Here is a 20147-nt window from a genome sequence, read left to right on the forward strand (position 1 = left end):
AATTTTCAACCATAGTTTCTCTTGACCATATTCTCTGTCTTTACGCAGTGACTTTGATGGCCTGTAGATGGGGTTACTTTACACACCTTTGTTTCGACAACCCTCTGTTCTGACATACATATTTTTCTATTCCTAATCCTAAGGGGTGCTCTTACCGTAACCCTAGGATGTAAACAACATAGGGGTTTCGAAACATGAAATATAGAGCAGTCACCGTAGATGGTCCTCAGATGTAACTCAGTCACTGAGTTACACTATATGAAGCTATTCTGAGAGAGGAACAACTTTATTGGGCGGCAAACACCCCCCCCCCCTTCTCTTTCTCTCTCTCTCAATTTAGATCAGTGATGTGTATCTAGGGCTATGAAAATGTTATCTTCGTCCCTCATATTCATCTCTACTTCCTGCGTTTGTTTTCCCATTTTGATGGTTAAAGTTGTTTTCCCATCAAGTACCTCCCTTACTTGTTTTTATTAGGTGAGAGTTTATAGGGGCAGCATTTTACACGCAATAACACTTTGAAACTCCAAAAGTGACTGTGAATGGAGTGATACATTCAGGCCTTGAGTTAACCCTCGGCACAGCAATTACCTTGGTGCCCTGTGCAGTGGTGCCCTGGTGCCCTTGTGCTTTAGCACTGATGCCCTTTGCAAAGTTTAAGTACAAATTAAAATTTTCCTCAGTGAAGTGCCCCCTTACCAGAGGGAAAATTGCTGTGCCCCTTCAAAATGAAAATCAAGGCCTGTATATTCTAGGTCATATTCTGTTAACATGAAGTTGCATTTATTATTTTAAGAGCGCATTAGTAGTCCTTAATAGAAGGACAAACTTGATTGACACATCAAGCGGCAAAGCTATAAAACACGCCTTTATTTATAAAGACAAGGGATGTACACCACTAGAGGCATTCAGCTAATTTTGGAAAATTGAAGACCTCCTATACGGGATCAGCGTTTTTTTTTTAAATATTACATCACTGTGTCAGATTTGACTGTACTTAGACAGGTGCCCGTCTTTCATTCATTAGTTGAGGACAGATGCCATCCATTGGGAATCCATCTCCTGATACTTTGCGTGCGCCTCTTCTGCCCGCCACCGCCCGTCGTATTGTTCCCATCTGCTGGTGATGAGGCCATTATAAGAGGGAAGCTGATCCCCCAGCTGTGGTTGGATGGCTGAATGTGTAAAGATGCTGTCATATCCAGCCATCGTTACGCAGTTCCTGATGATGACCACACTACGTGTGAAACGAAACGGAGGAGCTCTGATGAATCTATCATGGAGTACAAATCCCTTATTATACAGAGACTTCTACATTTATAGGTAGATCTGATAAAAGGTCCTGATATTAGATGAAGATACGACCAAAATCGTAACAGAGGTTTTGTAAATTTGCTCTTCGTTTCATGATTTTTTTTGGCTCGTCTTTTTTCTTCAAATTTGTGTGTTTTCATTGCAGCCATAGTGTTAGCCAGATGGGTGTCTGGGTGTCTTTTGGACACCCTGTTTTAAATTTGGACACCCTATTTTATCTGTTACTTACATGTAAATGTATTGTATGTGAACAATTTGGTCACCCTGTTTTTAAATTCCCAGCAAACTTGGATAACCTTTTACCAAATCATGGCCAAAACCTTGACTGCAGCTAATGTAGGGTGATAAAATAACAGCAAAGGCTCACTGACAGCATATCAATCAATTTTTGAAATGTATATATGACATACATGTAATAGCTATATGTGAACGATCTGCTCAACTAATACACCGATATCCCCACCCCCCTCTGTTAGAATATTCAATAACCATCACAGTCTAGGTCATTGAGGAAGAATGGTCTAGATGAAGCTATACCCAGTAAACATAGAGCCCAGAGCGGATAACTGTACCGGCAAGTGTCAAGGTTAGAGAGACTCGTTACCTGTTGAAAGAAAATTTGAAACTTTACTTCCTGACCAAGATCTGACATTTGTGAGTTGAGTTTCTCCTGACTGTTGTATATTGGAATCGTGATCAATTTACCTATCGTTTTCTTGGAGTCGTACCAAAAAAACAAAAATAAGTAGGTCAGATTCATTCTGGTAAGTTAAAACAGTTGATCTCTTCTGATCAAAAAAGTTTTCAACAGATCAATCATGGTTAATTTTTGTGTTCCTCCAATGTTTCCTGTCAGAACATAAATCCCTTTAAGAAACCCTGTTAACCATGGGGCCAGTGGAAACTGGTTCAGTGGCAAGCCCCAGGCCATGTGGAAGCTTGCTCAGCATGCCTTGGGCCTGACATCCTTTTTCCATGATTCCAAATGTCACTGCAGGTACCTGTCAAACTGTTCCTATAACTACCTCTCCTTGTCTAGAATATGGATTGCCCAAAATTTGACTTTTGAACATCCATAGCGGATTAGGAACTATCCTTATCCTGGGTGCTACATGTACACTGTGCTTTGTGTGATTCTTGATGATTGTTATGATTCAGGGTGATGCAGATGATGCAGATGATGATGATGATGATGATGATGATGCTTATTCATCATCAAGATTTGATTTGAAGTCTTTCTAACCGATATCTCAAGTGGACATCATCGTGCGTAAACTCCAGCTTGGCGTGATTGCAAACGGCACGTTCCATTCCGTGCGTTTGACGTGTTACTCTGCCTTCCTGTTCATCTGTTTCCAGCAATAAACGAGCCAGGGTTATGATGTAACCAAGACCTATGTTACATCTGCACCTGTTAGAGAACATCCTCCCTCACAGCAATTGTTTCCTCTCGTGTTCCATATTGGTGGCGGTAACTCACCCTGACAGGAAGATGTTATTTAATCTGGCAATCGTCATTTTGCCATATTTGAACCACACACCAACTGTTATTTCCTTCGCTATCCCTTGGTCCATCAGTACTGATCCGCTAAGTACTCCATCATCTGACACATAGTCTCTCTACCTTTACCCTGTCCCCGCTCAACCATTTTAGAAGAGGTGATGTAAATGTAGCTTTACTATTCAGTCTCCCCTCTTGTCTTGTTTCATTGCTGAGGGTTCTGTCTGTATAGATGAACAGGTTATACACTAACAGTTTGGCTGTAAGAATATGGCTTAATATCAATTTCAATAATGATTATGGGATATCTTTTGTTGTCACTCCCTCTCAACCCCCCCCCCCCAACCCCAAACCCCTAGCAAATGTATTCCCCTTTCAGAATTTGGTTCAAAGTTCAGTACATGTAGTACTTGTCTCAAATCATGTCGCAATTATCTATACTCAACTTTATTTGGGTTATAATAGAGTTGTTATCCATAGAAAGTAATCGAGTCATTAGTCTTGACTTTGATCAAACAATTATTATTGGTGAAACAAGTTGTATTTTACAATTTGTTATTTTTTGTCTCAATTAATCAGAAGGTTTCCCTTTACAAAAAAATTAATCCTCATTCTGCCAGATACATCTTTTCATTCATTCATTAATTAGTGTCATCAACTACAGAAGAAGACTTCCAAATTATCCATTTGGATGTTTTTTATTTTGTCTAATTCAGACGGAAAGAGAGATTTAACCGCTAATTAAAACTTAAATTGATAGTGAGTGGGACTCCCTTTTCATCTCAGGTTGAACCAATTTCTTGTCACTGAGTCATTTGGCAACGATTCCATCCACATCAAACTCAGATAAATGGTAAATCCATGAGGCGCCATTTGCTTGTTCACTTCCGCCTGTTTTTTTCATATGCAGAAATCATTTCCTTTTAACCCAACCAATGGTTGCCTTGCAAACTGAGCCTTCACCCCACTCCCCCGACAAAAGATAAATAAATGTATTTTTATTTATTTCATTTCTGGGGTAGATAAAAAGTACAATAATGCAAGCTAATTAGGTAATAACATTTTAAAATACAGCCAATGAGCAATTTCAATATAGCTGGAGCCCGAAGGATTGCCTTAAAGAAACACAGTTCCTGTCGAGAGGCTCTCCTATAAATATATAAATATACAAACAGCGTGTATTAGGCCTTATAAATAAAGAAGTAATTAAAACAATAATACTAAAATGTCCTCTTCATAAGACAAAGGGGCATGCTCACTCATCCTTTTTACAGATAGGTCAGATACAATTCAAGTGTTTCTGTCAATATTTGCTGTTCCATTTCCAACCTTTACACTGTGATAATCAAACTAGGCAGGGATTTATTGACTGGAGTCATGGAGGAAATTTTTCCTCCATGCTGGAATATAATGGATAATATCATGAAGCCTTGTATCAACTAATTTTATTCACTTTTCATGGTTGAAAAGACTGAATGCAAAATTCTCTTTTTGAGTTTAAAGTGAAGGCCAACTTGTGTAATTAGTTTTACACACTGGGTTCATATTGTTTCTTTGAACTGTTACAGTGCTGGTGGTTCACTTAAAATAGTATTTGACTTGAGATTGAAGGGTTAGTGTGTCAAGCCCTTCAATAACATATAGAAAACACACACGTCAGTCAGTGCATCTCAAAGACTTCATCAGGCCTGAAGCGTTTTATAAGGCATCTGAAAGCACACAAACTCAGCAACAAGGATGTTTTTTTCTTTCATTATTCTCTTGCAACTTCCATGGCCAATTAAGTCAAAATTTTCACAGATTTGTTATTTTATGCATATGTTGGGATACACATGGATACACCAACTGAAACTACTGACAAATACCAAAGGTGTCCATTGCCTTTAAGCACCACCAGATACCAGTGAAAACCATTTCATAAACTGCAATAAGTTGTAAAGTAGTTGCAGTCTGCAGTACCTTAGTTACCGATTGCAGTCATGACATGATTAAATATTTGTGTAGAGATATATATCCACCCTGGGAGGCCAATTGCTGACCAAGTCACCATCTGCGCTGGGGTTTCTCAGCAACCTAAATATTTTTCTTGTCAGCTGGAGGTAGCCACTTCCTTTGAGACCCAAAGGCAGGGGATAAAGGTTGAAAGTTTTCCTTCCTCTATCCCCCCTCCCCCCAGAAATAGCTTCCGATATCTGTCCATCATGTAATAATTAGTGATAGAACCTATATATTATGCAGATTGCAGTTGAAACTGTGACATGGCCATCCTGAGACTGATAACAAGCCTTCGGTGGTTGAGGGGTTTGAGCAAAGGAAGTTTCTTACTCTATGGTTTGAGGAGGGCACTGCTACAGAATTCTATTTGATCAACCTAATTATTCAATCTAAACTGTGGTAGCATTTAATAGATATCATAACCACATCGTGTGACAGATTATCTGATAACTCGTAGAAAGGGAAACAAATCCAGTGAATTATGCAATTTTCAGGCGGGATGCCGATCAGCCAAACAGGTGTTAATAAACAAATGGAATTATAATGTTTACTAGCTTCTGATAATGAGACGATCAAGCTGATAGTGGCTGGAGTTTTTATGCTTCTAAATCTCAACCTCGTCAAATATTTCACCTGTTAATTTATATACAATGTAATATGCCTATAATATTCAGAGTAATATTATATTTCATATCTACAATTGGGATGCTTACACTAGGCAAAAGAAACAAATTTCTTACCCAAGAATTCATTTATTGTTTTAACCCTTCGGCCGAAAGCTTCAAACAGGATTATGCACTTATTCATCAACCTTTTTAGTTATTGGTAAGCACAAAATTATTCAAATTAAATCGTTTCCATATTTTAATATGCGAAATGTACACTCGTTCGAGGTCAATTTCTGAGACCTTTTGATATTTTTTACCTAATCGGTTCATTTGCTATCACCGTTCATCCATGTAAAGTCACCATATGTCCAGATTTCAGCTCGCCCGATGTAATAATATCCCAACTAAACAAAGAGAGGCACTCTACCCATGACTTTTCTATTTTCATATATCGCCTCCTCCTCCTCCTCGCTGGATGGTTAAAGCCCAGCATTGCCCTAATCAGCCTCATCCATCTTCTATTATTTGTCCTTTGGCAGTTACAAATAAAAATCACCCTGTCCTGTCACCATGATAAATGTGCCCCATTGACTATAGGAGTTAGTTTGTGTGTGAGTTCCTGTACAATATTAGTGCATCAACGCTGTGCTATCCAAGGTGGTTATTTATTTCATCTATTTTTTTATCACAGATGGGGTCCCCGGAGGATGTTGGCAATTTGAATGACAATTGTTTGTGAAAAGTTAACGGTGCGTGTGCTAAGCTCATACACTGGAATAACAGCGATTAAACTCGACAACAGTAGTGAAGTGACTGGAAATGTTTGCTATAGACATATTTGAAATTCATGATTCTGGTTATATGACACCAGATTAAGGCTGTATCAGAATTGACGGCTTTGGCTACAGCTACGGCCGTTGCTAAGGGTGTTAGCAATGCATTCCAACGCTTGATGACTTGGCAACCCAGCTGTAGCCATCATTTGGGACATTACAAGTTGTGATCTATCTCAAACAAAATTTAACACCATATTTAATGTGTGCTTGTAGCAATGTATACATATGTGTGGATCATCCTCAGCAACTTTGGTTTCTTATGACATTACTCCAACGTTCTATGCTTCAACCATAATAACAGACGTGTGTTTACGGTACATGTAGGTTTGTAAATTGTAGTCAATAATAACCTCTTGATAAAGTTGGAATGTGTGTTCAATACCTCAACAACCATTTCTTTGTATGGAATATTTCTGCAGTAAATTATTGGGTGTTTTTTCTTCTTCTCATGTGCAGACTGGAAAGAAGATTGATTAGTCTAGAAAATATTCATTCCAGGCAAGGGAGCTGTCATAAAATGACTAGTGGTAGATAAATGATCCGGCCTGGCCTCCCCCGGTACTGAAATTGAGTAGTCCTTCAGAGATACCGTTCTAAACGGCGTTACCCGGCAACGCACAAAACAGCTCGGAAAGTTTGTCCCACGGAACACAGTCCCGGTTAAAAGTATGATGAATGAGTTTAATCTCTCCGCCAGTTGGCTTGAAACAGGAACTGCTGTTTACTCACCAATGGGCACATTCGTGTATATCCTAGCATGGCATGAGGACTCTTCTTGTTGTTTTGTAATGTGGAGCTGCGGTCTGCCGGATTGCCCAGTTTCAATTGCTTTTCTGGGCCCTAAGTAGGTCGAGGGCATTCCATTCCTGTGTGGAAACCAAGCACACAGGCGCGGGCAATCAATAGAGAGGTGGATAAGTGTAATGGTGGACAGAAAGGAGATTGAAACTCAGCATCCCTCATGGTAAATCACATACACTCGTGCTGCGTTTAAAAGCAAAAACAGAGTCCCCCGCGCTCTACGTTCCCTGGCAATGTGTGAATGTCTTTGATGTGCTTGTTGTTGTCCTTTGATTGCCTGAGTAGTTTACCCCTTACTAGAAATAATGATGATAGATTCCATGTAATCAACTAAGAACCTCATTGCTTTTATTTGACGCTGAATACTTTCTAATGAAACGGACCAAATGGCTGCTAAATGCCAACTCTGTATAGCAACCAGGATATTTTGAAGACCCTGTTTATTACTTTGTATTCTGATGTCTACTTTCCACTCAGTCTCATCACTCAAACAGCTTGTGTCTAATAAAAATAAATTCAGCCTTTTTTAGCCTTCGAGAAAGACTCGTCTACGTTCAAAATATTTTTTTGTAAAAATAAATTCAGGCGGGACTAGATTTGTTGTTTAACCTCAAATGATGTTACCTTTTACTACTTGCATCCCCAAAACATGAAGTGTGAAAGACTTCTACAATAAATTGTGAAGTTGGTGGGAAGTGATCAATCCCTTAGAACTTGCCTACATGTTCTGTACTTACACAAGCTTTTTCACAGTATGTTTTATGGCATTATCTTTAGTGAGTTCAAACACAAGCAAGCCAATTCACAGTCTGCTTGTGATGTCAAAGCTCCAACGGCCCCCCCCCCTTCCTATGCCAAACGATGGGGAGCAATGTAACTGATTACTAATTCTTAGTTAGGAAAACATCAGCATCTCATCAATCGGTATTGATAAGGTCAACGAGCCCGCTTACATGTACCTTAAGTATCTCTTTAATCCCTCTATTAAAATACCCACAGATTGTATAGCATTCATGTTGCGAAATCAATAATGGTAATAACTATGTTCCGCGTTTCAAGGGGGTGGGGAATTGTGAGGAGGAGGGGGATCTTGAGGAAGGGAATAAACATACCCAGAGGCAGATGTTTAGCATAGGATGTGAATCATCCAGAAGATGCCCTGGTTGTCAAGTATTGTTTTCTTCCTTGGTCTGTACTTGTGGAAATGAGAATAGGCATGTGGATCTGCCGATCTGTGAGTCCCTTCACTCCCCCCCCCCCCCAACCCTCCAACCACCCCTCTGGTCATGTGAGGTGCTATATTGCTTTTTGAAATGTGTGATGAAAGCAAAATGTTTTTCTTTGCTGCGCATTAAAGGAAAGTTTCAAAATTAAACTTGCTGTCACGCACTCTTTTCAACCCTCTGTTTTATTATTCGTCTAGTTTGGCAGGGTTATATAGTACACAAGGATAGCGTGACCAGGGTAATGATCTAAGCGAGTTCATCCAGTGAATAGAGTTCTCTTCATGATGTTCATGTCTTACTCATTGCTCTGTTGTATCTGCTTCTTCGCCATCCTTGCCTTTTCTTTTTTTGTACACCCATTTTTATCTTCGGTTAAAGCTCTTTTCTTTTGGCAACCTGCTCCCCCATTTCCATAAGCTCATTTTACTGTCTTAATGAAATTGGTAATGTTAAATGATATGAGCATGACACATTATTTTGTAAGCAGCTCCATCAATGCAAGTGCAAAGAACTATAGACTGAAGGTAAGTAATCCAATATTGGGGACGTCTAACCCATTGTTTCTATGTTATCCAGCTGAGTGAATTCAAACCTCCAGAATGTTTTGATAAAGGGAAACTGTACAAAAAGCCAATGTGTTGATAACACTACAGTTAAAAAGCGCAATCAAATTTTCACAGATTGCTAAATTCATTGTCATCAGATGACAGTGGTGGAAACACTGCTGGATATTTCTTTTCCCTCTACAAATGAAACAATTTTTAAACTGGACAGTTATATTTTGAGCAACCACTTTCACTTTCCTTGCTCGATGCGCACACTACCTCCATGCTCATATTGAACTCGATACGCTTTCATTTTCTGATAAATGTTTCAGTTATATACTGCATGCCTCACTCAATTAATGCACCACTTATGAATCTAGGGCTCCATCCCAGACTCACACAGCCAGGACACCAAGTAATTCAACTTTTCCCCCTCTGGAGTTAGCCATGATAAAAACCCTAAGGCCAAGTGGAGAATAATAATAGTGAAATGTATTCATACCCTCTCTCTCCCCTCAACCTTTTTTTTTTTTGTGGGTGGATCAAATGTCACTGCCACCCCTGGGCCACAACTTTCCAATTCACAGCCAGTTATAGACCCCCAATAATGTAGGTGCCTGAGTGATTGCTGTGTATATATACAACACTTCCACAATTTGTGGAGCACTAGCGACCCCCATTGCACTGTGCTCACAGGGTGAATAGCCTGAAACTAGAGTGAACTGATGGCTAGGCTACATGAAGCTATGTCAGGGGACTCTCTACCCCACACATGGTTTGTATTTTGTGATTTATGGTGAACCAGATATACTGGGTTGTGTCACATGCTTTTATGTATCTGCTGTGTGTTTGTCTGGGGCTGGACTTTCTGTCCTGGAGGTCACAGGTTATCTAAGGTCACTTCTCCTCTCAGTCAAAAAAACAGGGACTATAAGACTCTCGATCTCTAGGGGTTTCCCTTTTTCCAAGTAGAACTAGAAAACAGGTGGTCTGTCTCCATGGTAATGTAAATGCCAGGCTAGCTCAACCTCAAAGTGTGTACTTTTAAGTAGGAATAAACATCCAACTGGTTTTGAAATCAATCATTCAAGGAATAGTTTGTTATGACTCATTTTAGATATTTTAAGCCCTCATGATTTCAGAATATTTTTATTTATTCGGACCAAGTAAAAAAAAAAATCCTAAAATCCTGGTGTTTTTTTCTTTTCTTAATTTGTTTTTATTTAATAGAGTGACCACAAGCATCAATACCCCCCCCCAAAGAACATTCATTTATATTTTCTTTGAAATCACTCTTAGGATGGGAGACATTTGTAAATGAGGAGATCAATTGAAAATCAATCATTCAAGGAATAGTTTGTTTTGACTCATTTTAGATATTTTAAGCCCTCATGATTTTTTTAAGTAAATAAAACCCTAAAATCCTGGTGTATTTTTCTTTTCTTAATTTGTTTTTATTTAATAGAGTGACCACAAGCATCAATACCCCCCCCCCAAAAAAAACCCCACATTCACTCATATTTTCTTTGAAATTACTCTTAGGATGGGAGACATTTGTAAATGAGGAGATGAAATGTACCGCCTACGAGTGACATGCATGCTATCCACGTAATAAGCAGTGAGTGAAACCATGGAAGTGCTAAAACCAATTCAAAACATGTCCACAGAGTAGTTGTCTTTCCACATTTTTTTTCCCAGAATGGTTTACTTTGGCACATTTTATGGCACTCCCTAGTCGACCTCTTCTTTTCCTAGTGTCTGTAAAATGTTTACATCTGTCTCGGCCAAGCTGTCAGGATGGTGAAGAACTTGGCTTCAGCTCAAACAAGAAACATTTAAAGCTGTAGTTGACAGTTTAAAATACTGTAAATAATGCATTATTTTTTTATTTGACGAGTATAGGTTGATATACATTTGGTTTGTGGAAACACCATGTATGTATCTACTTGCTGGGTGGATTATGTTCTTTTGAGAACTGTCTTGCTTTATTCTACTACAACAGAGTAGATTTCTTTGGAATTCCGGAGACTTCTCAGTTTTGAAAAGAATTGTCCCGCTTTTTAACGTCTACCTTGGGCAGAAGGTAGGAAATCGGCCGGGACAACTACTTTCGCTTTATTGGATTGAGGGGACTTCTCATGTTTAACTTCACTACCGCGCCGGAGTGAGTTCTTACTTAATTGGTTGCAAGGTTTTGACTAGCTTGCTCTAGTTTTCCTCAGGAGACAAGTATAGGTTGATAAGTAAACTTGGAGATCGTGGTAATACTAATATCAATGCCAATGAAGTTTAGGTTTCATTGATCAAGTGGGATTTGTTTAGATAAGATTTCGGCTTGCTGCTTATAGAAAAACTTTGGGTGTTGTTGCTTAAAAACAAATTCTGAGAAAAGACGGAGGACTTACCCCCCCCTCCTCCTATCACTATCAATTCTGACTGATCAAGACACCATGGTGTAGAGCAGATGGTGTGTGGCCAATGGGGCATGACTGCCAGGCTAGACTGATAGGCACAAATTACACCAGGAGTTGTTTTCTGCCTGTTGACATTCATGAGAAGCCCAGCAGCCTTCCAGCAGTGACGACTGACCCCCACACAGCACAACATAGCAGGTCACTTTAAAGGCATAGTATACGTTTTTGGAACCGTTCGATTTTGTTTGATCGTATATCAATGTAGATGTATGATAAAACTCGCCTGCGACAATATCATTTCAAAAGGTGGTGGAGTTTGTGAAACATTGCTGAAAATTTGGAGGTGTGATGTCCACACTAATCCGTTATCGGAATACACTATCTGAAAAACGTTTCATGCAAAATGATTTTGAATTCTTCTCTCTAAAACCACATTCCTTTCAAGGGAATTGTTTCTTAAAATGTTATCAACAGCTGCAGTTCTTCTAAACAAAGTAGTTTCTATCCTACCTCCATATTTCTATGGCCATTTATTTTTGGAGTATTCATAATTACCAAAGGTGTGTACCCTCCCTTTAAAGACAACAACTTGCCAGCTTTTTATTTATGGAGTGAAGAATTCCCCTGACAGGGTTCAGAGGAAGCTGCCTTGAGTTGATGCTTTCATGGAAGGTAATTTGAAACCAGGAACAAGATTAAAGAAATAGGAAGGTGTTGAACAGTGACAGGTAGTAGCTTGAAGCGGGGCTGGCTGTATCAGTTACAACATGGCTCTCATATAATATACAGAGTGTGTATATTTGTATTTTTTGTGTGTTTCCCCCTCTTACCAGCTGCTTCCTTCTCTAAACCCCACTCTTGAGTATCAGAAGATGTTTGCCTGTCTAAGATACTAACCTGTACAATTAATAGACCCCTTGAATTGGTCGCCATCTTTGAATAAATGTGCATGCGTGAGAGGCTATCATTGGCTTAGAGCCATGCGCAGCGCGTACTTCTCCATTGTTTTACATCAAGGATGGTGGTCAATGATGGCATGTGCAATCCATCTATTATATATTCATCGATTGTTATTGATTGTAGCATTGAATTGAAATAGTTTAGTTGTTCCTGATTCCTGCAAATTTTCTAGCTGTTGAGGTTGTTTTTGGTACATGTACACAATGTAGTTATAAAATATATAGCCTACTACTGTCATTGTATTCTCAATAAAGCAAAATCTATACAATCTGTGAATCATATAACTATCTTCGATAGCAGTTTTCATGTACATTACTACGAAAAGTGCCTGTGTGTTGTTTATTCTGTCACCACTGCAATGGTGGATGTCACTGTGTAATGTTTTAACATTTCAAAATTAAAATCAACAATATCAGTTCACAACCCCTCAAAACACCAATTATCATGTCTTTAAAGGTCTTGACATGGGTTGGTTGCCATTCACTGTGCTGGTCTACTCCATGTGTTGTGGAAGTAAATTCTGCACATTATGAAAGTAGAGGCAGTCATTCAGATCATGGAGGCTACTTTCATGTTCAGACCAGGCTGTGCCAGGCCATGTTGTAGGTTCCCAGCCCAGGCAGCTGACTGGATAAATTAGTCATGTAGATACCGGGCACTGGAAAGGCAAGATCATGTTGGCCCTGCGGGGGAGCTCATGAGCCGGGTAGCCGATCAGAGCTTACAGAGTCATAAATATCCCATCCCTTGTGATACCCTATACTCGCACTCCTGATAGCTGTGTCACGTTACCGGGGTTTTATAGTTGCACGGCCAGCTTTTCGGTGTTCCCTTACAGAGCTTGTTTCCTTTTTGGCGCTCTGTCGCCGTCCGGCTGCACCTGTGCACAGCGTAAGAATCGGGCAACTTCATCTCACCACGAAACAAGATCCTGATACAGGGAGATGAAAGAAGGGGATTGGTTTGCTTTTTTTGTTTTGCTTCTTTTTTTTCTGTACTTGTATTTTGCGCAGCTTCGGTTTCCTTGTGCAAAGCCCCGCTGTCTGCATTTGAACCGAGGCCTCTGATATCAGATTGTACTTGAAGTGTTTGAAAACACTCAACGTCTCTTGTTCAGATCTCAGATGAAGATTTCTGGACTTCAACAATCATCTCTTATTGTCTAATATTTCTTAATAATCTTCCCTCGGCGTACGGGTCTTTCGGTTTTTTCGTCTCGCCTGTAATTCATAAGTTCTGTAATTAATTTTGTTTTCTTCTTCTCCCCATCTGGTAAGTCCTTCAACGGCATCTGATCACAAGAGGATTTTATATATTGAATGAGATTTCTGTGGTCGCTGATTTAGACATATACATCCATTGCAGCTTTATTAGAAGTTTTTGATAATGCAACACTCTTTAATCATTATCTGTGAGACCATGTGAGCTTCCAGATTGACCATGCATGTTCTAAATATTGCACTCTCATAGATAATTCCACACAACTTTAGTGTCAAAAGAGGAAACTAAAACGCATTTGATGTTTAGTCATCCTGGTCCACAAACCACAAATGTTGACAAAGGTTTTGTTTCCTCCCAGACAATTAACAAAAGATCCTCGCTCAATGATGGCGTCACATAACTCCCTGGTGGACAGTCCTTCCTTCCCATTTAGGCTACTGGTTTCCGACCCACATCAACTTGTCCAATCTTAACATCCCTGTAAATGTATTCCAAAGTGTCAGAACAAAAATTATATTACATGTCTGTTCGATATCCGATGCTACCACAGGCTGCAAGTTAGTCTTGGCCCAAGACGTAAGTGCTCGATATTGGATACTACGCTCGGTTGTAAATCGCTAAAGCGCGCCCTCTTACAGTATGATTTAACCAACTTGATTGGCGAGCTCAAGACTAGCCTGGCAAGCAACTTACTAGGTAGTTGCTTGCCACTCATGCTGGTTAAATTATATCGTAAGAGGGCGTGCTTTACAACCGAGCGTAGTACACTATCCAATATCAAGCACTAGCGTCTTGGGCCAAGACTAGCTGCAAGTTCATTCTTGGTTTACCATCAACCAGAGTGTTCCTAAGCCCCCCCCCCCCCTCCAATTCTAATCCAGATGAGGTGACAGACAAATCGGCATAGTAACTTGGAAGCCTGGGGGATGCCATTTGTCTATCATTGTCCTGTCTACACAGTTTGGGTACACTCCCATCAGGGATTTGAGGGTGTTGATCCAAGCATCATTCAGTGGTCGTTGAACTCCTGGCTCTGAGGCAAAGCTACAACTTCCCCCTCCAGAAATAGTTTAAAGGTGGACTCTACATCCGTTCAGTCAAAGACTTCAGAAGACAATGTCAGCCACCGGATGTAAACATTTGACTAAAAAAAGACAACAAGTTGAACATTAAATTTTTCGATTTGAAAAAAAAACATTTGAAGTTTGTGATGAACTGTGAATTTTAGACCTTCTGATAATGTCTCAATTGTTTGTTTATAAAATTATAGTTTTGTTCATATATTTTGTGTGTGATTTGTGACAGCCTACTAAAGAAATTTAAATGACAAGATTCTATATCTGGAAATGTGAATGATTGTATCTATCCATTCACCTAAATCTCTGAACCTTGCCAACAACAGATTGCAGAATAATAAATAGCCAAGAGTATTTTTTATTATTCAATATTTATTTGACCAACAGAGGGCTCACTTCTACTGATGATAGACCAGGTTGCTGTGCACAATCTTTTCCTCCACAAACGTTGTATTTTTCTCTTCATAAGAGTTTGGTTAGGCAAACACAAGAACACATTCTTGGAATTGTTCTTTGCAAACTGTACTTTCTTCTCCTGAGAGTGAGCAAATGAGCCATATATCCACTCTCCCCAAGAAGAATCTACATCGTTGTTATCAGTATTCAGGAGTCAGTCTTCATTACCCGCCACTATATTATAGTGGATATTTTTATAACACTCCAATGTCATACCCTCAACATAATCAAGCTCACCCCAACCTACTTCTTCACTCCTGTGGGGGTTAAATAACTTAAATGGATGAACTGACACGAACTTGGTGTGTTGTTGAACAGCATGGTTCAGGGTTTGAGTGTTATTTAAGGGGGCACTGAAGCTGAACTCGGGTTGCATTTCTTGGCAAATCAAAACCTGAATTGTTTGAGAGACTTTCTGTGTTTATGAGTGTGAGTTTTGTCTGCATGTGACTGTAATGTTGATTCCTGCCGGGTTTGTGTTGTATTTGAGGTTCTTGTTTGGTTATGAAACCGCTGTTTGGGCTTATGGCTATGGATTGGATTCTGTCTGTAATTCTGATGTATACACTTTGAGTATGGCGCATCAGATTGGAGCAAGTCTGAACACTTGGCGAAGTTCAATATGGAGCTTCAAACAAGCAAATGGACTACCTTAGCTAAAGCCCTAAAGTCTGTGTTTGAAAACAACCTATATAACCATGTGAGCTCAGTAAGATATTTAGGGTAATAATGATATGTTGCTCCAGATGCTAGACATCGCTGTGATACTTTCACCTAAATGTTATTGCATTTTGTCCCCATATTTTATGATAGCATAATAATATGACAATATAATGTAATATTATACGGCGGTATGGCACAATAAAATACAATAACCAATAACAGCGATATAATGCAATAGTGCAGCAAAATAATGCAACAGTAGGGCAAAATATAATAATACAACGGCCCAATATCGTTGTAAACAACAAGAGTTCTCTATGAGCCACCCTACAATACAGAAGCTTTCTCCAGAGCTCTCATCACTTCCCAATTTCTCCAAGAGGTAGATAAGAAGAGAAGACCCTGACGGTGATTGAAGATAGATCATGCTATTATTATTTCAACAGCCTTGAAAGTGATGTTGACGCCAATGGTGTGTCTTCATCTGATGAGCAGAGGAAGTTTTATCTTCTTAATTTGATTGATTGTTGTCTTCTTTCTTCACCTTAAATGTATTGTTTGTTTATTGTTTCTTCATTCTCTTCCTTGACAGGGGTTTGATAAGCCCGGAGAGTGGCGCAGAGACGAAGGCAGCCGGTGTTGTACATCAGCTCGGCAAACTCAAGAAGGAAATGAAGGAAATGAAGACAGATCTCATCAAGGTAGTCACTTTGTCTTCTCTCAATACGAGTCATGGTCCAAACCCAAACACCGGGGACCCCCCCCCCCTCCCCTGTGATGTAATTTATCAGCATTCTACAAGGGGGAAAAGGTCATTAACGTAGTAGGATGTGATCTTACACCAGTGCCGAGTTGTTGGGTTTTTTCATTAACGTGAACAGAACCTTTTTTTAGCTTTTCTGTGTTTATCCCCCCCCCCTCTTGTGATTTCCCTTTCAATCTGTAATGGGAGGATACAGTTTGATGTAGTTTGTGGACAGCTACATGTAATTGCATTAGAAATGGAATGATCATCCTAGCAGAGGGCACTGATTGTAATGCATGTCCTTAGAATCGGACATTGTGTTGCGTGATGTTCAATAAATGGTCAATAGATTATTAGGGTTTGAAAAAACATTTGGTTCATTATAAGTGGCTGGCTTAGGCTCAATGAAAGGGAATTAGCTTTTGTTTGGAACCTCTACCACCAAATTAGATACACTAGATGATGACTAGTATTTGTCATGATAGAGTCACTGGGTGATCTGCCCAGTCCATATTCCTTGCTAAATAAACTCTGTAAATAATATTTGGTGTTCAAAGTTGGAGGTACATGTATGCCTGGCCTATTTGGTTTTTTCTCTGAAAACTGCAGCCGATTTCACTAAATGCTAGGATCCATCCTATCTTGAGTAACTCGTCCTAACTTAGGATGGGTTCAATGCGTCCTAACATCTTTGGATACGGAACTGAACTCGTCCTAAAGGCCCGGTCCCACTGCAGCGATAACGCAAAGAGAACGCATTCTATTGGTTGAATTCCTCCACGCAGAATACGCACACGCTCATTCAACCAATGGAATGCGTTCTCTTTGCGCAGTTATCGTTATCGTTCTCTTTATCGCTGCAGTGGGACCGGGCCTTAAGTCCTAATATAAATCCTAATTTAGAAAGAGTTTGGTGAAATCAACGGCTGAGTTTTACTGAATAGCCCACCCAGACAGAATTCAAAGGATTTGATATTTTGAGTTTCAACTTGTACTCGAGAACCTCAACCCCTTGACTTGAATTTTGACTTTAGACATTTTTGCCAAGACCCAGTCATCCTATGTATAAATAGAAACCACGCACACTTTGGTACCCCCCCCCCCCCTTTACATGGTTTGGGGTCATCAGAGTAAAGCAATCTGTGATGACAGTCATCCATCATGTGATTGTATCAGAATCCTTGGATGATTAATCAATGGAGAGAGAGGGGTGGCTTGGTAAAGTACTTCATCAAGGCACTCCCTCAGGGGGTGGGGTACTACCCTTAGGGGCCAACGGGTCAAGGTGATAAATTGCTGCACGGCTGATGCCCTGATAAGACTTTAGGAGACTTGGGTCCTTGATGACAGCCAGAGAGTAATGGGGGCTTTTTGACGCTAGGGGGCAGCAGATGTAATCGGTAATTTTCTGTTGTTTACATAATTCTTGTTGAACTTCCTTAATGACAGCCAGAGAGTAATGGGGGCTTATTGACGCTATGGGGCAGCAGATTAGGTAACTTGCTGTTGTTTATGTTATTTCTTGTCCATTGTTTCAGAGTCTACGTTCTGATGGAACTGTTGGTGTTTTGGAACATAAGGCTGTACCGTCAACCATATCTGACATACACCAGGTAAAGCAAAACTCGCTGGCTATTTAAAAATATTTCAGACAATTTCATATATATGTGAGATTATTTACTTTTCTAAGGGAAGTGGCAAGTAAACTCATGACTTGACAAGTCTGGCAGTCTTTTGTTTTTGATCAAAATATTAACTTTCAGGTAAACATTTTCAAGCCCTATGGTAGATTTATGTGACCCCAAATCCGAAACCTGATTCTTGCGTGTAGTTTTCCTCTTCTGTATTTGAAAACTGTCTAATCAGAACAGAAGTTACACAGCCTATCACAGTCTTATACATGAATGTCAGTCCTCAGCCACCGTCAGCACAAATTAAACACATCTTGTCCTTGTTTTTTTCATTCCTCTTCAAATTCATTCAATGCTCATTTCAACATTTTTTAACTGACAATCAGATGTTTCCAACTTCATTATCTGTCATCATTGTTTCCCTTCTTCTTCAAACTTCTGGAACCCATTTGCAACAAATGTCCACTTTTGACAACACAATTGTCGACTTGTCATCCTAAGTATGAATCAGCGTCAGAAGAAACCCAGGCAATGTAAGCAGATAATCACTGGTAAAGGATTGCAAGCAGATGTGTTTCTGACATCTTGTTCATTATTTGCTTTTATTATTCAGGAGGCTGAGAGAGATTGGGATAGATTGATGCAGCGTCGGCTGGAGCCTGCACCCCTTGATGTATATCTGGTAACAAATGCCATTCTGCTGACTTTAGCTCTGGCACAATGTCATGGCTATGCTTACTGCAAGTAAAAAATTGCCTCTTTATGTTAGTGGAAAAATCCAAGCTGATCTTAAGCGTATCTTACATGTAACTGTGGAATTTTTGCTTGTGCATGTGGGTTCTCCACATCCTTAAGCATTCTGTACATATAGTGGAAATTCAACGCTAAACCTGTAAACTTAGAATGGTGACGTAAAGCCGTAAATTATTATTATTATTATTATTATTAATTCCTTGGTAAGCAGAGCCATGAATTTGGCCACGGGCCCAATGCATAAAGCTGTTCAGCACAAAACGAGTAGAGCACCAGTCACAACAATGTAAACTTAATGGAATTTTGGCTTGTTACTTGTTTCTGCTAAGCAATACTTGCTTGGCAATTTTTTGTGTACAGGCTTTAAACAATTTTGTTTTGGTGAGGAAGTGAGGAAGAAGCAATTGTAATCTCCATAAAGTTGCCTTCAATTGAGCTGTGTGCAAATCGTACCTGCAGGAAGTCTAGGCTCTGTGGCTCTTTTGTAAACATGTCATGTCACTGGTCACATTGTCTTTACTTCTTGGGCTTTCATTAAGTTTGTGTCAAGCCTCACTCACCCAAAGAATGTGTTATGACACTAGAACTGTTACTGATCAATGACCAAGTATCATCTGCTTCCAATTGCTCTAAAAAATAAATACATTTTCAAATAGTTTTCACAACAGACTTAAACACATTTTGTCGTGTGAAATGTTTTGTTAGTGTACCTATCCCTCTTTCTCTCTCTCTCTGGTGTATGCACCTCCAGTCACAGTGATATATCGTCAATTTTCCATACAACCTTTTTGGAATCATGAGGGAGAATGTAATGACACCCATGAGGCTGGGTCACTTATGTCACGGATGGCGGAGTAGACATTCATATTCCAAAGCGAATTACCAACCATTAGAACCAGATCCATTCTCCGATACGGAGAATTAAGCAGTTCCTCTCTCGCCAAACTGTTCTGATTTACATTTCTTCCTTCAGAGGAAGCGGCCATCCGTACCTGTCACCTTGCCAGCCTCCTCCCACCTCAAGCCTCCTCTGTCACCATCCCAGTACAACGCTCCTGTTCCTTCCTCCATGTGTGCGGAGGCTAGAGCGGTTTTAGACCAGGTGCAATCCAGCCGGGCGTGTCTGCAAGCCAACCTGGAAGCCGTGATTAGGGCCAAGGAACAGGAAGAGTTCTACAACTACTTGGATAGTCTGCATTTGGAAGGGTAAGGTGCTCAAGGGGTGCAAATTTAGAAGTGGGGTCTCCTTCCGGTTGTATCCCTAAAAAGCGCCGTCCCAATATCCTGGGCCTTGGTAAATTAAGAGCATGGAGAACCAATTAAACAGTGTCTCCCAAACCCCCTTTCCTGTCTTACCCTATATGGGACATTTTGCCTTTCCTTGCAAAAAGTTGTCCTCATC

General features: G+C 39.9%; 1 protein-coding gene across 2 annotated transcripts in view; it reads left to right on the top strand.

The window, feature by feature from the left end:
• The window catches only part of LOC139947887 (TALPID3 protein-like), a 108398-nt gene that overhangs the window by 72798 nt on the left and 15453 nt on the right, over positions 1-20147 (top strand). For both annotated transcript variants that reach the window (XM_071945738.1, XM_071945729.1), the window contains exons 8-11: positions 16209-16317; positions 17900-17974; positions 18606-18674; positions 19719-19951. In XM_071945738.1, coding sequence (XP_071801839.1) covers positions 16209-16317; positions 17900-17974; positions 18606-18674; positions 19719-19951 — 486 coding nt within the window. The remainder of the gene's footprint in view (positions 1-16208; positions 16318-17899; positions 17975-18605; positions 18675-19718; positions 19952-20147) is intronic.

This window comes from Asterias amurensis, chromosome 1 (assembly GCF_032118995.1).
Source record: "Asterias amurensis chromosome 1, ASM3211899v1".
In the NCBI taxonomy this organism is placed as follows: domain Eukaryota; kingdom Metazoa; phylum Echinodermata; class Asteroidea; order Forcipulatida; family Asteriidae; genus Asterias; species Asterias amurensis.